Source organism: Stenella coeruleoalba (assembly GCF_951394435.1).
Source record: "Stenella coeruleoalba genome assembly, chromosome: 21".
NCBI classification, from domain to species: Eukaryota; Metazoa; Chordata; class Mammalia; order Artiodactyla; family Delphinidae; genus Stenella; species Stenella coeruleoalba.
The window spans coordinates 1,694,398-1,716,105 of record NC_137167.1 but is presented as its reverse complement, the minus strand read 5'-3'; the positions used below and the strand labels follow the sequence as shown (position 1 = coordinate 1,716,105).

Sequence of the window (21,708 nt, the reverse complement as noted above, 5' to 3'; positions counted from 1 at the left end):
ACACCAGCTGGGCATTTGTGTTGTTTTCAGTTTGGGGCTATTATAAATAAACCTGCTTTGGATATTCTCAAACAAGTCTTTGCATGTACATATGTTTTCATCTCTTTTCAGAAGGTACCTAAGAGTGAAGGAGTGAGCTTGCTGGGATGTGTACTAAGTATATATTTAACTTTATAAAAAACTTCCAAACTGTTTTCTAAAGTGTCTGTAATGTTTTGCATTTCTGCCACCTGTGCATGTTACGTCCTCTTGAAAAAATGATCCCTTTGTCATGAAATGACCTTCCTCATTCCTGGTCACATTCCTTATTTTGAAATCTACTTTGTCTAATATTAATATAGTAACTCTACCTTTCCTTTCAGTTTTTGCTAGAAATTTTTTCTAGCTTTTTAATCTTATTCTGTGATCTTGTCTTTAAAATTGTTTTCTACAGCATACTTGTGGGTCTTTTCAACCAACAATCTTTTGATTGGAGTGTTTATACCATTTATATTTATAGTAATTACTGATATACTTGACTTTATAGTAATTTATAGTAATTACTGATATAGTTGACTTTAATTCTGCCATCTTGCTCTTTGATACTTACTCCATACTTACTTTGATACTTACTTGCTCTTTTTACTTACTCCATCTTTTATTTTTTCCTCTTTTCCTGACTTGTTTGGGCTTGTGTGTGTTTTGTGGCATCGGGGGGTTCGGTCTTTCTTCACTGTTGGCATATTAGCTGTACCTCTTTGTTTAATCATTATAATGAGTGCTGGAGGGTTTACAGTATAGTCTTTAACTTGTCACAGTCTGCCTTCAAATTTTACCACTTCATTTGTAGTTTGGAATCTTTATAACAGGTTACTGTGCTATTGTCATACATTTTAATTATGTATATAAAACTCATACTCCATTGTTATATTTTTCCTTTAAACAGAAAGGTATTCTTTACTTTTACTCACATATTGACCATTCCTGGTGTACTGGGTTCCTTTTTGCAGTTTCACATTTCTATTTAGTATCTTTTTTTTCTGCCCGAACAATTTCTTTCAGTATGTCTTATAGTAAACTGCTGGTGAGAAATGTTCTCATGTTTTATTGTTTTTAAAATTATATTAAGGCTGCACCTTAATTTTAGGAATTTATGTTCACTTGTATGTAATTCCTTGTCAGTGTTTTCTTTTTTGTTCAGTAATTTTAAAATGTTGTTCTGTTGTTCTCTACCCTGCGTGGTTTCAGACAAAGGGTCTGCTATCATTTTCTGTTCCTCTGTACCTAGTGTGGGTTTCTCCCCCTCTTGCCACTCTCAAGATTTTTCTCTTTATATTTGATTTTAAGCATTTTTATTATGAGGTGCCTTACTTTATGTTTTCCTTGTCTTTTTTTTTTTTTTTTTGAAGTTCTTGGATTCATTGGTTTACATTTTTTACTAAGTCTGGAAATTTTTCAGCCATCATTTTTATAGCACCCACCCCTCTTCCTGGGACTCTAGTTTCCTGTATGTTAGACTGTATTACACAAAACGTTCGTTGAGACTCTGCTCAATTTTTTTCCTACTCTTTTTTTGTTTTTTTCAGTACTTTAATAATTTTTGTTGCTATATCTTCAAGTTTACTACAGTATTTTTATTCCATATATAGTATTTTTATCTTAGAAACTGCAATGTGAAACTTTTATATCCTTCATTTCTCTCCTTATCGAGTTTGTATCTTTCTTAATATCCTTGAGCATATTTTTCATATTTACAATAGCTGTTTTAAGGTCCTTCTCTTCAAATTTCTTTCTCTCTGTGCTTTTCTGGAACTGTTACATTCTTTGCATTTCTAGTAATTTTTGTTTTCATGCCAGACTTTTTGACATTTTTGTGGGTGGATTTGGTTTTATTCCTTTAAAGAATGTTGTATTTTATTCCATTGTCCAAATGAGTAACTTGCAGATTAGCTGAACCCTTTAGAGGCTTGTCTTTACCCTTTGTCATGGTGGATCCAGAGCAGCCTTTATTTGGAGACTTATTTAGCTCCATTACTAAAGCATTATTACCCTTCTTTAGACTCTCTTCAATGCCCTGGTGTTAATGAAGTCTTTCCACTCTGTCTGATAAGAACACAAGCTGTTCTTAGCCCTCTGTGAGCTCTTAAAATTACTCATTCCACTACTTATTTCTGATGAATTGGACCATTTCCGTTCACATGTGTTCAGATCCGTGCTCCAGCCAACACCTGGGGATTCCTCTGCAGAACTCCAGAGCTGTCGCTTTGTGCAGCTTTTCTCTCTCTTTTATTCTGCTCCATAAATTCTAGCCACCTCAGCCTCACCACACTCCCTCTTCAGCTCCTCAGCTCAGCACTACTTCCAGGCACCTACTTTTACTGCTAGATCTTAGACACTGCCTCCAAGCAGTAATCTGGGCTTACCTTATTTGTTCCTTTCTCTTCTAAATCACAGTTCAGATCTGCCTATTGTACAGTGTTTGAAAACTTTTGCTTTACATATACTGTCCTATTTTCTAGTTGTTATGATCGGAGGGCAGTTTCTGTAGCAATTAATCTTTAATGAGCATAACTAGAACTAAACTGATTATTGATCCCTGTTGTTAAGAAATTTCTTTCTAGTTGCCTCAGACCTCAAGACCTAATATTTACTGAGTTATGAAAGTGATAAGGAATTCTAGGTATTTGAGTATGACCAGGTGTGTATTTGGAGTCCCAGAACAGGATTTGTCTTCTTCCCAGCTGATATTTTCCATGCTTCCCAAATCCCTTTTGTTGGACTTCCAATCGTGTCTGGTTGAACTGGTTTATCTCACTGCTAGATGGCTACTGCTTCTTGGAAATGCACCAACACCTGACCTGCTTCTGAATGCATCCTTCTGTTTTGAGAGGTAGTCACCATAAGCAAATTTGAAGTATGTTTTATATTACTCATATCTAATGTGCTTTAAAATATATCACTTTTCATTTCTAATACATTAAAAAATTAAAAACAGCAGTGGAGCTTTTCTGGAATAGGAGATCCAACTAATTTTTGAGAAATTTGTGTAATGATACCTTTTGGGCATATTATCCTGCTAATAAGTCTGTAGAAATTTATTCAGATTCATCGTGTTCACTATAGCCAGCGCTGTATTACATTTGCATGTATATGTAAACATGGGGAGGTGATCTGACGATAGATACTACTAAAAGTTTTTCATAAGTGAAGATTTGGGTCAAAACTCTATGGAAAGATTAAAACCCTGATTAACTTGTCTCCAAAAGACCACTTGTCCAACTCAAGGTTTGTATATTTCATTTTTTTTAATTAACTCTAAGTACTAAATTTGTCAGAGTATTTCCATAATTCCTCATATAAACATTTTTTAAAACTTGGAGATATTCTTTGCTCTTATTTATTTATTTAGTCTTTTAAAGATATGGTCAGCTCGGGCTTCCCTGGTGGCGCAGTGGTTGAGAGTCTGCCTGCCCATGCAGGGGACGGGGGTTCGTGCCCCGGTCCGGGAGGATCCCACATGCCGCGGAGCGGCTGGGCCTGTGAGCCATGGCCGCTGAGCCTGCGCATCCGGAGCCTGTGCTCCGAGACGGGAGAGGCCACAGCGGTGAGAGGCCCGCATACCGGGGAAAAAAAAAAGATATGGTCAGCTCAAAAATTTGTCCAGGAGACAAATCATCATTAAAAGCAAATGTTTCATCTCATAGAAGTATAGGTGTTTACCAAACCCATTAAATCTGACATTAAGCGAAAGCTTTGAACGGTCAAATTTAGAAAACAAAATGTATCTTCTGCATTTTGTCAGGTAGAATGAAAAATAAAGTTCAATATAAGCTCTTAGCTTTATTAACCTGATGCATGATATTTGCGGAAATCAAGAAAGTGATTGGAAACAACAAGGTACTCAAAATATGAATGTTCTAAATCATGATGAATAACGAGATAATTAAGTGATTACTCAATATTAGTACTTTTTCCTAAGCACTTCATGCATTGCTTCATTTAATCTTCACCTTATGAAGCAGGTATTATTACTATTATCCCCATTTTACTGAGGAGGAAATTCATCTTATATTTGTTAGCCAAAGCTGTAATATAGAATATCAGGATATCTCGTGGGACTAAAATCTGATTATACCAAACTAATTGTGGCACATTATTAAAAGCAGTGCCCATGAGAAAATATGTTTAGAAAACATTTAAGTTCTCCATGTTTTGTGCAATCAGTACCATCTACTACAATGTAGCATGTATTTAGGTGGCTAGAGGTCTTAGTCGAGGGCCAGTGGGGCCTGAACATTTCTTTTACTTAGCCAACCTAGCACTTTTTTGTAAATTGAATTGTGTGAATTTAGTTAGGCATTTTCTGGTTAACCATAGTTTCCGCAAGCCCCTATATCATTATGCCAGGCCTCCTTACACAATAATTGCTACTTTTCTAACCCCAGAGTCTTTTGAGGTTGTGACCCACCTCCCCTCACCCCTGCCTCCCATTTAGACTGAGGTAGCCTTAAGGAGACGGGGGCAGACAGATGGGCAAGACCATACCTAGTGCTAAATTTGTACTTCAATGGTATCAATGTGGCAAAAAATGAAGTGCTTATCTAGTTTTGCTACCACAGACTATATAAGCTGAGGTGCAAGAAATTAATTTTTTCCCTACATGAATTAAACACTCCACAAGTACCTAAGACTGTACATGTACAAAGACTGTGTTAAATATAGCCTCTCTCCTCTTAGGAGCTAACATTTAGGTGTACCATACAGAGAATAAATACCATCTAGAATCCACAGCACAAGTTTCTAAATACATATATTGTTAGCTAAGGTACCATATAAAACATTCAAAATTGAGTGGGAGAAGTACAGTTGGGACCATGCTGACATTCTCCCAGATAACAAGATATCCAAAGGACAGTGGAATAGATAAGAGGGCCCAGAAGCAGCAGCGTCCAGTGTTTATGGTAACTTGATTATACAACAGAGGAAGTGATTCAGATATTGAAGACAACAGAACTGTTTCAGTAAATGGTGCTGAGGGTGTGGGCAGTGATATGTGTGGTCGGGGGAGGTATGTGGTGTCTGTGGAGGGGGTGAGGTGGGTGTGGTGTGTGTGCTTATGGAATAAGGGGGGGTGGGTGGTATGTGTGTGTCTGTGTATGTTCCCCACCTCAGCCCAACCAGAAAAATCAGTTTCAGGTAGATTAAAGGTAAACATTTGAGAGAGAAAATCTAAAATGTTTAGATCAAAATGTGAAGCAACATCTTAATGACCTTTGGGTAGAGAAGGCTTTCTTAAGATTTAGAAAAACAAAAACAGTGAAAGGATATATTGCTGTATATGATTACATTAATGTGAAGACTCCTCTTTTAAAAAGTTAGGAGATAATCCACAGTATGGGAGAAGATACTTTGTAGCATATTATATTACTAATAATGGATTAGTATTGTGTGTGTGTGTAAAGGAATCTTAAATTAATTAGAAAGACGACATAACAGAAAAATGGACAACAGTTGGAACAGACCATTCACAGAAAAATAAATTGCAGTGATCCATAAATATATATGAGGAGATACTTAGCCTCCAGTAATCAAGGATATTCAGATTAAACACACAGTGAGATATCATTTCACGTATGTCTCATTGGCCAGAATTTGAAAGAGTGATATACCAAATGCTGGCAAGGATTTTAGAGCAGTGAGCACTCTTCCACCCCATGCATGTGAGTGTCGGTGGTATTACCACTTTGGAAGACAGTTGGCAATAATCAATAAAGTTGGAAAAGCCTACACCTGTGTCTCAGTTAACCCAGTCCTAGGTACGTATCTACAGAAACTCTTGCCATTTTACAAGGAGGGGATTGTTCATAGCAACGTTATGTTAGATCAAAATAAAACAACCTAAATGGCCCTTAATAAGAGATTGGAAAGGTTTCATATATTCATATAGTAGAAAACTATGTAACAGTGAAAAGCAAGTAACTAGAGTTACAATTTTTAACATGAATGACTCTCACAAAAGGTAATGTTTAATGAAAAAAGCAACTTGCAGAAGAATGTGCGTATATGGTAACATCTTAAAGCATGCAACACAGCACTATTTTGCATAGGAACACATCCACATAGGAATCATTAAATATGGCTTAGTGGTTACCTCTGGCAAGGGGAAGAACATGCAGTCAGTGAGGAGTACCTAGCAATTCAACTATATGGACAATTTTAAAAAATTAGGTACACATATGTTTCTTGCTCTTGATAGCCTTCTGATCTCTTAATGTTTCATTATAAAATTTTTAAAACTTGATAGAACACCTGATTGCATGGGAAATTTAGAAGCAGTTGGTATTTTTCTTGAAGTCTGTGCAAGAAAAATAATAATTATAAAACCGAAAACCCCAAAATTAGTATTCACCTCATAATATTTTAAACCTTCACCACAATAATAAAATTTTGGGTTTTTTGTTTTTCACATTTAGAAATGTAAAAGATTTAATTACGGTTACACAATGGAATGTAAATATTGTCCACCTTGACCCTGTAAGAATACAGATGAAAGAATTTGGGGTGTAAAAGTGGAGAGGGGAGAGCCCAAGGGAAACAGGGATAGAGCCATCATGCTGCTCTTAGAGAGAAGTGGAAAAGGGCTACCTAATACCCAAGAAGCAGGAAATAATGTTGTTAGCATGCTCTTAAAACCACTGGGACAACAATTAAGATGCAGATAAAAAGCCATACAAATGTACTGGGCAGGTGGAATGAAGCAGTCACATTTGCTAGTCCTCATCTCTCACAGCAGAAAATCAATAGAGAATTTTACAATCTATTATCACAGCACATTGTTTAGGGATATGATGCAAATTAACTACCCCAAGAAACAGTAAATGTTAAAAAGTGGTTTCTTTTGGAAAATGGTATTGGAGGAGTTGGGAAGAAGTGAATCAAAGAAGCTAATTATGTGGACATACCACTTTAGTAATTTTGAAATATTTGAATCACATTTCCAGTATAGATCCTTCATTGATTTTACCCACCTGAGATCTGTTTCTATTTGAAATATTGAAATGTTAATTGCTTTTTAAGGGTGTGGGAGCCATATTTGTTTCACATTTTAGATCTCATTTTAAACGCTTTGGATGTAAGGAGTGTTGAGTAGTGTCTTGAGAAGGTTAGGGGGTTTCACTCACTTTAGAGGGGTTTACACATTGCCTGTCAGTGAAAGTTTTGAAAATTCAGTCCCACATGTCAAATTTGAGAGAGTAGATGATATTCTGAGTCACACTTACTGAAAATAGAGTTTATAATGGCACTGCAGGCAGAATTCTTTGTTATTGTATAACACTGGGAACAGCGACACTGTAATTAAGAGATAATAAAAGTGGAATATTTTTTCCCCAGAAGACAGTGTCTCCTCCTATTAGAGAAAGACTCTTTAAGTGGAGGCAAAGCAAAGCAATTATTTTAAAACTAGGCGAAGTTCCCCCTCCTTGCCACTTTGCTGTTCTGTGGCAGCAGGGTTGTATAATGAAGCCCTTTGACACAAGGCCAAAGAGCAGTGCCATGAGGGTGGCCATTTGAGTCCTCAAGTAGGAGTTTGGTGGCGGTCTAGTTCTGGTGGCATTTTATCTGTGTTCGATGAGGAGTGCCTCTTCACAATTCTACATTTAGACTAAATAACTTTTAGGTTTTTAAGTTCCATTTTGATGGCTCTTGTCTTTCATTTAAAATCCACCCTTTCCTTCATTAGTGTTGGTTAAAAGAGGTCACCCACTGTTCTCAGAAGCAATACTTTTGACAAGGAATGTGGAATAGAAACTATAATTTTTTAGCACCAAAAAAACTCTGTTCAGAATCTGAATATTTCTTTCTGAAAGAAGAATGCACAGTTTTCACTACATCTGATTTTTAGAAATTATTCTGTTTGTACTGTTGACTCATTCTATTTATATTTTCAGTATAGTTAAAATTTAGGAGAAAGAAGAAAATAATCTTCATTTCTCTATGTTTGTTTATTACAGTTTATCAAAGTCTTCAGTAACCTGATGTAAATTTGAAATTAAAAATGCAATACTGGTTTCCTAAAGAAAATAATTATGGTGATGGAAATTTATGTACCAAAATTTTATCACTGGATAGTACAGAATTAAGAATTTGAGCTTTGAAACTAGATAGATCATTGATTCATTTTAGAAATTTTTTTTTCTTTTTTGGACAAGAAAGTAGAATTTATTGGTGGGCAAGTAGGGAGGGGACAGTGCCAAGGCTCTCGCGAGTGCAGGGCCCGCCATGTGTCCAGGGGCCACAATTAGGGATGTATTTGACTTCACAGCCATCTGGGATGGGCCTCTTTTCTGCCACCATGCTTTCAAATTCATCCTCATTAAACTTAGTAAATCCCCCCTTCTTGGAGATGTGGATCTTCTGGCAGCCAGGGAACTTGAACTTGGCCCTGAGGAGGGCCTCAGTCACATGCTCCTTGTTCTGCAGCTTGGTGCAGATGGACACCATGACTTGGCCAATGTGGGCCCTGGCCATTGCACCCTGGGGCTTTCCAAAGGCACCTCACATACCTGTCTGGAGCCTCAACTGGGGACAGTATACCAGTCACGAATGTCCACTGGAAAGGGCTGAATCCAACATCCCTTAGGGCAACCCATACTGGCAACAGGCTCATACACTACACTACCAAGGAGCCTGTTGTTTGCAGCCACTGCACACCAGGCCCCCATGGGGAAAAGAGCACAGTCGGCTTAATTGGCTGCAAAGTAGAAATTCTTTCGAGCACCAGCTGTGTGCCAGTCCATTCACTCTTGATGGGAAATAAGGAGAGGGAGGGGATATACCTGAACAGGTGTCATTCAGCTGAAAGCTGAATTGCAAAAGGAAGTTCATAACATCTTTGGACACAAATGGCATATATGAGTATTCCAGTGAGGGAAATAGGTAATGCAAAAGCCTCAAAGGTGAGAATGCCACCTTAAGGTGCTTATTAGCACAGTGTCTGGCACATAGAAAGAACCTAATTGTTATTTAAGAACTTAATTATTATTTTAGGTAATATTAGCAGCAGCAGCAGCATTATTGCCATCATCATCTTGGAAACAGCTGAAGGACCAGCAAGAGCAATACAGTGTCACTCTTGCAGTCATTTTTAAAATGACATATGATATATAAGTAGAAATGTTTAAAGGAAACAAGTATGATATCCCAATTTTGTGGCAGACGTGTGCGTAGTAAAATGATTAGGAGCTTATATACTGAAATGCTCTCTGGTGGTTAGACTGGTGATTTTACATATTTTTTCTATGTGTGTTTTTTTCTGTTATTTTCCATATTTTTTATTTACTTTGAAATTTTTTGCCATTGACACTGGATGAATATAACTTACATTATCAGGGAAAATCAGTGTTTTATGTTAAACATTTGTTATTTAAAATATAACATCAATGCAATAGAATATTTAAAGGCCTAATGAAATACAATGATGTCTAAAATATAGTAAAATGTTTTCAAAATAAAGACAAATGGAAAAAGGTATAACAAACACTTAAGCATGATTACCAATAAAAATTGACTGTTAAATAACAAAAAATGCAATAAAATAAATTTAAAAGATATAATTGGCTTTATTAAACCATCAGTCAATTGGGCAGCATCCCACCTTGCAAGCAGAGAGGAGCTTGGAGGAGCCGTACAAAGTCAAGGCTTTTATAGGCAGGAGAGAAGGGAAAAGGGGAGAGTGGTCACCTCATCTTCTTCTGGGGTATGGAAAGGGCCTGTGTAGCAGATTTCCTCATTGCTGCTGACAAGAAACTTCCAGACTAGTTGGTTAAGACCATTCCTGGAGGAGGTTGTACTGCAATTACTGCAATTAGGTTAGTTATTAAGCCTCGGTCTGGTGAGGTGGGCTGAGCACAAGTGACTCCATTTGGGGCCTATTGTCTCTTTTTTAAGATGACTTATGATAAGGTGGTGGGTATTAAACCTCCCTTTTAAAAATCTGCTAATGGCTGTTGTGGTACTGTTCTTACCATAAATAAATTGGGGATGGGGATCGTTGACAAATGTTTCATGTTGTTTTAGCAGCACTTAGTAATTTGTATCAAGGCTGCTTGTTGCAGTCCTCTTAGGAATGCAGTCCTGGTTACAAGGTGGGAAGTCCCAAGGTGGGAAGGGGTGAAGCTCTTCCAAGCACTGGCAGTCTAAACAAATGGAAGACGTTGGCCTGACATGGAAAAGCTGAGTTACACACATGGTGGCATCACTTCAGATGCAGTTCATGGCAGTGGGCTGTTTTCTGGCATCTGTGTCAGCGGTCTTGTAGGAAGGGTTGGGAACCGTGTTTTAGAAAGGGGAGCTGGCAGTCTCTCCTGAAGCTCCTAAGTTTGGGGTAAAACAGTCAGACTGCTGTCATCTTCCCTGAGAACAGCCTCTGTCTGCAGGCTGCTCTTCCTTGCCACTAGGAGTTATTTTTGTTGACCTGTAGTAGCTTTTGCCCAGGGGCGTGTTAAAGGTGCCAATGGGGCTTGGGCTATTTTACAGTTAAGGTAGCCTACTTGAATTCTATTTGTAGAAATGCATGCTCAGCAGCATCTTAGACTCTAAAGTTTATTGGTCATAAGGTGCTTGTAAAGTTGAACAAACTTGATTTGGTGTCACTTGATGAGCCAGATTCAGGCTTATCTGATTTAGCAGTTACCTGCGTTCCTCAGATAGACTGTAATAATTTACCCTTACATTTTATTTTAGTATGTTGCTCTCTGTAAGTTTGATAATGAATCCTGTAAATTGCTCAAAAAATTATGAAAAAACATAGTATGCTTGATTTTCTTGGAGTTCAGTGTTCATACCTTTCACATATAATGAAGTTATTGAACTTCAGTAACATTTTGCTATTGTCCAACTTTTTAAGGTGGTTATTAAAATAGCAAGTTCTCCAGCATCTTCCTTCACTTTATAAGAATTATGAGCATGGTGACTATGGTTAATAACACTGTATTACATAATTGAAAGTTGCTAAGAGGATAGATCTTAAAAGTCCTCATCACAAGAAAAAAACTGCGGTAATGTATGGTGATAGAGGTTAAGTACACTTACAGTGGTCACCATTTTGCAGTATAGACAAATATTGAATCATGTTGTACACCTGAAACTAACATAATGTTACATGTCATTATATGTCAGTTTTTTAAAAAAAGAATTATGGGATGCTGTTTGTTTCCTAGAATTTAAATTCCCTTTCCACAGATGTCCATTCTTTAATAATTATTGAAAACCCATAGCAATTTGTCATGCTATGTTTGTTCCTTATGAGCCTGGGTCTTTACTGATATCCTATTTCCATATCCAACATCCTCTTGTTGAAATAATCTGTATGAAAATTTTGTCCTGCCTCTTCTTTGCTCTTTAACCAACCTGAGTTTTCAAATGTATTTCACCTAAATGATGGAGACACTTTTTAAAAAAATTATCTTCAATGTTTGTTGAGTTGCCTCATCTACATGCCTATTTAGGACATCTGATGCTTTTCTTCTTTTTCGAGTTTTTAATCTGTTCTCTGGACACAGTAACAAATAGTACTTGCTTGGAGATTCCATTCTAGTATAAGGGGAGCTCAATAATAAATAGGTGGTATTTCAGGTGACTGTTAAGTGATCCAGAGAAAAATAAGGCAAGGTGAGGAGAGGAAGCCCTGGGGGATGTGACATCTGAGCAGCGACCTGATTGAAGTGAAGGGGCAGAGGTCATGCTGGTATCTGGGAAAGCAGCAGCGAAGAAAATGTGCGGGATGTTCATCTGTCAAAATGCTAAAAAAGTTTATATGACTCTAGTATTTGTTTTTCCTGAAAAAAATAGCTCTATATTCTGGGTTATTTTTGTCTTTCTCGCTGCCTGCACACTTTTCCTGTAACCTTAGCTCATGATGATATGTTCTTATTATGTCCTGCCCTCTTCTCCAACCTCAGCACAAGTCCTTTACATTCTCCCTGTGCTTCTAGCAATGGCTAGCTGTGAAACCATCTCCTAGCTGAGTGGAGGAACGTATTTGTTTACAAGTTGGGTTTGTACATTTTTATGGCTTATTACTTGGGTAAAAATTTCTCCATCAGCTTTTGTTCCTCCTCCCACTGTTCACTTTTACTGTTTGCATTCATGTTTGATGTATCCAATGTCAAGACAGGACAGGACCTGGGACAAAACAGAAACAATAAATATGTTAATGAATGTGCTGTACTCCATCCTCCCCCCAATTAAATTAAGGGTGAAAGGTTACCCCTTTTCTATTAAAATGCATCAGGAATGTCTGGGGCCGGGGTGGGGGTTCTTCTCAAAATATTGACTTTAACAAAGAAAAATTTCTGAATACATGAATGATGTTTAAAAAGTAAGTCTTTGTGTTTTAGCATGGAAATTGGATGCATTTTCTTTTAGAAGACAGTATCCCTAACAATAAAAAATACACTTTTAAAAGATTCACATGTATTAACTCATCTGATTTTCAGAATAACCCTATGAGGTGTAGGTAGCATTTTATTTTTGTTTTACAGAGACAGTAAGTGACGCATGGGGAGGCTGACTTGCCCAAGGTCACTCAGGTGAAACCAGAATTTCAAATCATGTGCTCTCTGTGGAAAATACTATGTTGGCTTTTGTCTAGAGGCCATCCTGATAAAGGATGGTGGTGATCAGTATTATGAGTCTTCTGTAATTGAGATCCATGTTTTGATTCAGTGTCTTAGTCCAGATATACTGTAGAGAAGGTGGAGGGCCAAAGAAAACCCCCCTTTTCTATCTGCTGAAAACAAAATCCTCATTTAGAACCTTCTCTGACTTGTAAACCCTACACATGGGTAGAATTAGTGACTTCCTCCTCTCTTTACCTGCTTGAAACCTCCACTGTGGTTGCTTTCGGTTAGTGCCATGCTACCGGTAATTTGGTTTATACAACTTATCACTGTTAATGTGAACTGTTTAGGGGTAGGGTTTGTGTCCTAATAACCTTTATGAAACAACACTGTAAAGTAATTATTGTATGTTGTAGTGTCATTTTATAGATTTATAACCAGAGATGTTAGGCAACTTGTTGAAAGTCAGAGAAATAGTAGACAGCAGGGTATGAATAAAATCCAAGTTTCCTGGTTCTTGGTCCAGAGTACTTTCTGCCATTCCAGAAAGATCAATTTAGGGTAAAAGTCTTGACTTCTTAAAGGAATAGAATCACATCCAGAGTGAACATCATCCTGCCAGGGGCATCCTGGGGAGCATATTCTTCCAATTCTCTCTTGTGTTTCATGTTCTGTTCTCTACCAGTGATGTAAACCTATTTCTATTATAAAAAGAAGGAAATGTTTTTCAGGGAAAAGCAATCTGTATAGGTTGTACTTCTAGTTCCTGTAAGGCTGCCCCAGTTTTTCCTTTTATAAAATAGAGTTGACTGCAGGTAACAGCTCCCAGTCGTAAAGAGAAAGATTATAAAGATTAACTGATTTTTTTTAAATGTGTAAATTGCCTTAAATGTTTCGAAGGTAAATGATTTAGAAATATAAGATAGTAATAGTACTGTTTTATTTCTACCACTCTGTTATAAACCTGGAGATAATTAACACTATGAGTTGCTTAATATTGTGTGAGTTTTCTCCCAAAGGTAACTTCTGTTGTGCACAGCTGGGATTCCATTGCTTCAAGCAGTAATCTGAGTGTCTCAGTTACTCAACTAAGATTTAATGGTACTTCTTATGGTGGTGCCTGAGAATATTTTATGAAAGGAAGTTAGGGATAAATATACAAGGATTACTGTTAACTTCACATAATGATTTGTAGGGAGAGCTGTCATCCATGAATTTGTCTAAATCCTTTGCATACCAGTCATAGAAAGCAAACTCCCCCTGCCTGGGGTGCACCTTCAGCTGCCTCAGTGACGTAGAATTGAAGAGCTTGCTTCCTACCAAGGTAGCATATCTCTTCATTCTATAGTAGAGATACTTTAAGAATTTTGCCCAGTTTTCAGATGCTGTCACTAGGGAATTAACTTTAGAAATATCTTGTGCCTTTTACAAATCTCGTACAGACATGTCCCAGTTGTACAGTGTAGAAGGGCTTTTGCTGAGCACATCTTTGTTTCCAAGATTTATTTTGGAATGCCCTCGGTGGTGTTGCATTATATTTTAAATGTCTTTCTCCCATTAACATAGAGAAATTGAACGTATTTTACATGGAGCTTATTACATCCTCACATTTCCCTTGTTTCCTAGCCTGGCAGGGCCTCCATTGTTAGCTTTCAGGCCATAACTTAAGAATTGTTTCTAATTAGTGTGGATATGGCTTACTGACCTTCTCTACCATTTGGGGAAAAAATGATATTTTTGTCACTTTACTGGGGCAATGGAAGAATATTTTTCAGGCCAACAGACAGGAAAGAAAGGTTTGTGTATTAAAAGAAAAAATAGACACTGTCCATACTATGTCTTTCTATGCTTCTTAAGTCTTTCTGATATTAAACTTGAAGAAAAGGAAAATGTAGATAATCAGGGAACCCACAGTGTGGAGTGTTCAAAAACAGGCCAAGATTTTGATGAAAATAGAAAAATTGGAACAGTAAGATCTTAAACGCAATCTGTTCCCAGTTCGGTTCAGAAGAAATTAAAGTTGGAGAGTATAGCATGCAAATAAAAACCTTTGCATGAAGCTTATACCTTTTGGTGAATTAAAAAAATAAATATCTTTATTTTCTGGCATATATCCGTCATTACTCTTTACTGAATATTTCATTGCTCGGGAGTATTTTATACCTTCCTCTTTATGAAAGAAGGGTGACAGGCTGTGCTTTCATTCTCAGTTGTGCATTTAACTATTTTTTAAAGATCAGTGGTAGTAACTGAAGCCAAAATATTGTTCATTGTACTTCATATTTTCAAGAAGACTTCTTCAAATGTATAATAAAGATAAGGTCAGAATACTAATAAGAACTGGTTTATAATATTGAAGATTTAATGATAGTTTCACCACTGCTCAGGTTTGGAACAACTGCGAATTTCTCTTTTGCAGAAATGTGTTGTGTGTGTGGTGTAAAAAGTCACAGAGGCCTGTTGACTTTTTTGTTTCTTGTTTTACTTTGAATATCACCCCTATATCTCAGAGTCTACCAACTCAGTGTGGATGAGTCTAGTTTGACTGCTCTTTCCCTGCATACAAACCAGAGTAAAAGTGGCCAGTGCGATGGGGAACCTAGTGCTGCAGGTTAGTGAAGTCTCAGAGTCCACATCTGTAAAATGAAGAATATAGAAGTGGCTCCTCACAGAGTTGTGGGCTTTAGTTAACATACATCCAGTTTTGGAACAGTGCTTAAAACAGTATGTTCTCGATAAATGTTAGCTGATGCTATCACTACTGCTACAATTATTACTGCTATTAGCCTTATTACTCTGCAAAATGCTAGGTGAGCTAGGGGGCAGACACAGGATCGTGGCTCAGTTCTGAGCTGCATCGCCATGAGCAGGGGTGCTTCTGAAGGCATCAGGGAGATCAGAGAACACACCTGACTTGCATTCCCCTGCTGTCCTATCTTCTCATTCCCTGCCGTCTGTGCTTACCTCACCGGAGTAGTACGCCTGACTATTGCAAAGGATTGTCACCTGGAGAGTTTCCCCTTAATGTATCCATAGAACATGTTTCCTCCTCCGAGTTGCACTAGACAGTAGCTTTGAAATCCGTATGTAGGTAGCCCCCTCAGTAGCTTACACCACCTCTCAGAGCTGCAGATGTAGTTATAATGGAGACATCAATGTGAAATAGAGGCAGTGATGCCTAACTGAAAGGATCATTTGGATCAAACAGAACGTTTATAATGCGTGCCCAGTGCTCAGAGCACTGTAGTATAGGTGCTCAGTTAGCACTGCTGCCTTCCCCTTTCTTTCCAGTTCTTTGTCTTTATTGTGCACCTCCATCCATATTTTGGGCTTTTTCTCTCATGTGGGCGATTGTAACAGCCTCCTTCCTTGTTCTAGTTTCTCTCATCCTGTCCTCCGCTCCTATCTCCTTATCCTGCTTCAAATGAATTCTAGATTATAAAATTTGTGAATGAATTCTTCAAAAGAAAAGAAAAAATGAGAAACTGTTTTTTGGCAACACGATGGCCTACAAATTCCAAAACTCGTACATTATGAAACATCTAAAAGTGATTAAAATATTTTTAAACACCTTTTAAATGAGTGGATGAACCTGTAACAATGAAAGGGAAATGAGTACAAATCTAGGAAGTGAGCTAGCCCTGGGACTGCTAATCCCTCAGGGCATCTGTGGATCTGGGTGCCCAAGGAGTACTGGAGATAAAACTACCAGCTTTTAGCACAGAGGACAAAAAGATAGAGTATGAAGGAGCTGTGAAGCCGCCTGTGGGGTAGGCTGAGAAGTTAGAGTATCAGAAGTTTCAATAGCGGAGACAATGGAGAGACAGTATTCAAACATATGATGACTGCAAGTGTTTGGAAATGATACCTGAGAAGCCCAGAGCTGGATAAACGTGAAGAAACCTGTACGTAAACAACATGAAGTAATGTCTTCATGAGAAAAGGTAATTGTCCACCTAGACTTTTTTTTAATTAATTAATTAATTTTGGGCTGCATTGGGTCTTTGTTGCTGCACACGGGCTTTCTCTAGTTGTGGCGAGCGAGGGCTACTGTTCTTTGCGGTGCTTGGGCTTCCCATTCCGGTGGCTTCTCTTGTTGTGGAGCATGGGCTCTAGGCGCGCAGGCTTCAGTAGTTGTGACACACGGGCTCAGTAGTTGTGGCTCGTGGACTCTAGAGCACAGGCTCAGTAGTTGTAGTGCACGGGCTCAGTTGCTCCGTGGCATGTGGGATCTTCCCAGACCAGGGCTCGAACCCGTGTCCCCTGCATTGGCAGGCAGATTCTCAGCCACTATGCCACCAGGGAAGTCCCTAGAATTTCTTATGAAACAAAGACATTTTCATATGAAGAAAAACAGAAAAAGATTTGCCACCAAAAGACCCTCACTAAAAGAACTTCTAAGTATAGATTTCAATAAGTAGTTGAAAATGGCCTCCAAAAACAACCTGAGTTACAGAAGTAACAAATAAAGGTAATATTATAGTAAACATGAGGGAAAATCTAAGCAGACAGTGGCAATTTATACAAAATGTCTACTTCAGTAGTATTAAACAAGACAAAAGTAATAGACACTGTTATCATGTAAGGTTGGAGACAGTTGATGAGTTAAAATACACCAAGATTCTTTTATTTTCAAGAAGAAGGAAAGCAGTCTTTGGACTCTGGGTATGCATGTTAAAAATAGCCGTGGAAGTGTAGTCTAGTGCACAAAACGGTATCTTTTGGTCAAGTTTGGCAAACACCTTTTCACAGTAGGCACCCAGATATTTGTTAAAATGCATCTACCTACCAACCCGCTACCACCCTTGTAGTTAGAGCCTTGCAGTAGGATACATCCAGTTTCCAGTCAGTGACTTCACTGATTCCTTCCACCATGTTCATTATGTAACTACAGTTATAGCTCTTTCCCCAGCCTTCTGTACTTAATAATGAATGTGCTATGATGTCAGATTTAACTCCCTCTACCATTGTCATTATGAGGGACAATCCTCCTCATTCAGTGGGGTCCAGCCCTGTGTTTCACGTGGCAAGCCTCACCGAGGGTGCAAAAGCCATAGCTGCACTGTGTGTGTGTGGCTTTAAAATCAGGGCCGCTGAGGCTGCCTCTACAGCCTTCCCATCCTGTTTAGTGCACAGTGGTCCTTTTCTTCCCTGAATTCCACTGTAAAATGGAGGTAATACTAGTGTCTTATTTTTAGCATTGTGGTGTGCGTTAAACAACTAAGTTATAATTGACCAAAAACAAGATTAAGTTTTACACTTCTGTGGGAGCTGGAAAAATAGAGCATGGCGCACAGGGTTAATGCTCCCTGACTCAGCATTAGTCACCCACAGGTGACTTGCGATCAGAGTTTGGTTGGAGAGATCTTTGGGATCCATTTCTAGGAGGCTTAGTGTGGTAAAGATGAAGATCTGTTAAAAGTTTTTGTGAACATGTACACCAATTTGTTACCAAATTGGTGGACTAGACCCACACTGGGGTCCTAACCCGGGTGGAGACTCCTTGTCTCCGTCAAGGAGGTTCTTTTTCTGCTCGGATTCACACAGCCACTAATGAAACCAATGAAGAGCCTGGGACAGCACAGCCTTTATTCAATGGCCAAAGAATGGAAAGAAGCCAGAACTCGGTTCCCAAATCAACTTCTCAACCCAATTCAGGCAGAGACACAATGTACAGAGGAGGGTCCAGGTAAAAGGGTGGGAATTGGAAAGAGAGGGAGGAATATTCATGAATAGAGGTGTGGTTTGGATCTGGACCTGATGCAACACTCCTTTTCAGTCCTTGTATGGGCTTTTCCAGTTGTTGTCATGGCAGTTGTCAACTATCCTGGTGTCAGTGGGTGTGTCGATTAGCTAATCTGGCTCAAGGTCACTGGAAGTCAAATCTTCCCCCATCTTGGGCTTAGTTGGTTCTGACCAGTTCTTCTTTTTCTCCTTGCAGCTTCCTCCTGAAACTTAGATAAGAGCAATTGGTTTGCATTTGAGGGAGGGGCAGGGTTATGATTCTGGGGCAACAACCTTGGTAACAGATTAATAGATTTCTACTTGAAAAGCAGAAAACTAGATTTGTAAATCTTTAAACTGAAGGAATCTCAAGATGCCACTAAATTAGTTTTAGGGCTTTGGGGAAAGCCTTTCAAATCCAGGACCTGTGTTCCTCCTATAGAAAACAGAAGGGTTTCTCTAAGTTCTTCTCCAGCATTAGCCAGTGCTTTGCCTTAAGTTATATGAATTATCCGCATTTTAAAATGAAGCAGCTGAAGTCCTGAGAGGTTGGGAGACTGGTCAGGAGTTACCGAATTAGGGTTAGTGGGTGAGAGGAGAGGTTTGAGACAAGGTCTAGAGATCAGCTGGTCTGCCTTCCAGCAGGTACCTCCACCACACCGCTGCCTCTGTCCTGCTCTGCAGCAGCTCCTGCAGCCCGGGGCCACTTGTGTGTGCCCTGCTCTCACATGGCCCAGATCAGAATTTGACATCTATTGAAAAAGGCAGTCAACATTTATTTCATATATGTGTATATATATATATGATGATCTATGGCTTTCTTTATAGTAGCCACTTGTTTTTCTTTATAAAGAAGGTTATGGCGCTTCCCTGGTGGCGCAGTGGTTAAGAATCCACCTGCCAACGCAGGGGGCAAGGGTTTGAGTCCTGGTCCGGGAAGATCCCACATGCCGCGCAGCAACTAAGCTTGTGTGCCACAACTACTGAGCCTGCGCTCTAGAGCTGCAAGCCACAACTACTGAGACCACGAGCCACAGCTACTGAAGCCACACTCCTAGAGCCCATGCTCCACAACAAGAGAGGCCACCGCAATGAGAAGCCCCCGCGCCACAATGAAGAGTAGCCCCTGCTTGCCGCAACTAGAGAAAGCCCACGTGCAGCAACGAAGACCCAACACAGCCTAAAATAAATAAATTTTTTAAAAAAAGAAGATTATGGTATACATTTTTTGATCATTTATTTTTGAGTACACACTTTAAAACCTTACGTGATGGAAACAGATGGGATGAAATTTTTTTATTTCCCCTGGAAACCTACAGAGTGGATGTTTTGAGTCCTATTTTGCCAGGTGGATATCTCAGTATGGTGTTGGCAGGAGCACCCGTGTTCTGTAGGTGGCTATTCACCTACTTTCCAAGCCTAACAATTCTTCAGTCAAAGGAGATTTAAAAGATTTACTTAAGAATAATGCATTTCCTAATTTAATCAGGCATCCAGGTTAAAGACAGCCTAAAGACAGCCAAATAGTTGATAACAGAATAAGAATAAATGGCCCTTCCTGCATATTTGGTAGACATTAGAGAAATGGTATTCAGGTAATAAGCTTTTCCAGTTACGGATTTTAATTTTATCAAGATTAAGAATAAATAGTAAACTGTTTTGCTAATCTGTGCTTTTACTTTAGGACAATCTGTAAAGTTTTATATAAGTCAATAGAGAAATTCTACTTTATACTCCAGGAAAATATAAATAAAGGAAATATAAGGACTTCCGGAAGAAACTTAGTTTGGAGAATTTTTATAAAGGTGCCTAATGTCTGCCTTGCACTATGCTAGGTTCTGTGAATTCTGAAGATGAAGGATATCTGTTCTCAGGTTATTCACAGTCTACTGGAAGAGACATTTAGAAAAAAAAAAATTACGTTACAGGGCAGCGTGATCTGCAGCAGAGGTATCACAAATTGCCACAGGAGTAATAATAATTAAAGTTACAGTCCAGCTGGTGGATGTTTGGGAGAAAGACCAAGAGGAGTCCTTTTATATTCCGGGACTTTTTTCTTATGACTCCTGGAAACTTTGACGAAGCCATGAAGGCTCTGGTTCGTGAGCCCTTAGATTAATGTGTATTTCCAATATGCCTCTTGCTTTTTCAGTCTTTTAGTCACCTCTACTGGAGCACGGACCGCAGAGCCTTGCTGCTTGGGCTCAGAGTCCTGCTTCTCCTCTTCCTAGTTATGTGACCATAAGCAGAGTACTTCTCTGTGCTTCAGTTTTATAAAAAGACAAGAGTAATAGTACCTACCTCACAGTGTTATTGTGAGGATTAAATGAGATAATACTGCCTGTTACACAGTAAGCCTCAAGAAAATTTTAGTTCTCATTATTATTAGTCTCGGTAGCAAATAAACCAGGAACATTGAAGCATAATCACCATGTTGACCTTTTAGGTTCTCCTTCGAAAAACGCAAATTTCTATCAAATAAAATTTTTCAATTTTTTTTCCCTTTCTAGCTCCAAGAGGAAAGCGAGGATGGAAGACCTTTTATGCTGTACTAAAGGGAACAGTTCTTTACTTGCAAAAGGTAAAAGTAGATACAAAAAAATGATGCCTGTAAAACTTTATGAAGTGATAATTAGACAGGTTACCTAGAAAATACTCACTTTGTACAAAGAGGCCACATCAAACACCCAAAAGACTGTTTAATTGATATCTAAATTCTCTTTTAGATTTTTTTTTTTGTTTCTGGTACAAAAATTGTTTTGGAAATTATTTATATATATATGTATATATATTACATTTTATAAATATAAAAGGTTATATACATGCATATGTGAGTGTATGTGATCAGAGGGAGTGGATGAGCTGTGTTCTAATTATATTCAATTAGAAATGCTGAATATAAGTTGATAAGTTAGACTTCATATTGTCTATTCAGGTTCAGATTGTGGTAACACTTGTTTCAATGGGTATTTATACTATAGATTAGTTTTATCCCTCATTTATTTAGTTATTTATCTTCATTTAGATCCTACCTAAATCTAGAAACACATTTTCTTTCAAGTCCTGGTATTTAACACTGCAAATGTATTCCAGTTACCTGGGTAAGTGTTTGACCATACCATTTCCTGTCAGCGTCCTTTCTTCTAATCCCCAAGTCTGGAAATTATTTTGGTATCAAGTTTATATATTCTGACCTTTGAAGGCTAGTCCCTGGAGCTTCCGCCTCCCTAGCTCTGTGTGCGTGGAGATGGGAAAGTTGTGTCTTGACTGGAATAAGTACACCACGTCCCAGGGCCCAACAGGACTCTAGCTCCCACCTCAAAGGAAAGCTTGGAAATACTTTTTCTTTTTAATGTGATAAAAAACATAATGTGAGATCTCCCTC

General features: G+C 38.4%; 1 protein-coding gene across 11 annotated transcripts in view; it reads left to right on the top strand.

The window, feature by feature from the left end:
* Positions 1–21,708, top strand: part of PSD3 (pleckstrin and Sec7 domain containing 3) — a 669,219-nt gene that overhangs the window by 468,990 nt on the left and 178,521 nt on the right. For all 11 annotated transcript variants that reach the window (XM_079909126.1, XM_079909122.1, XM_079909125.1 and 8 more), the window contains one exon: positions 20,834–20,904. In XM_079909126.1, coding sequence (XP_079765252.1) covers positions 20,834–20,904 — 71 coding nt within the window. The remainder of the gene's footprint in view (positions 1–20,833; positions 20,905–21,708) is intronic.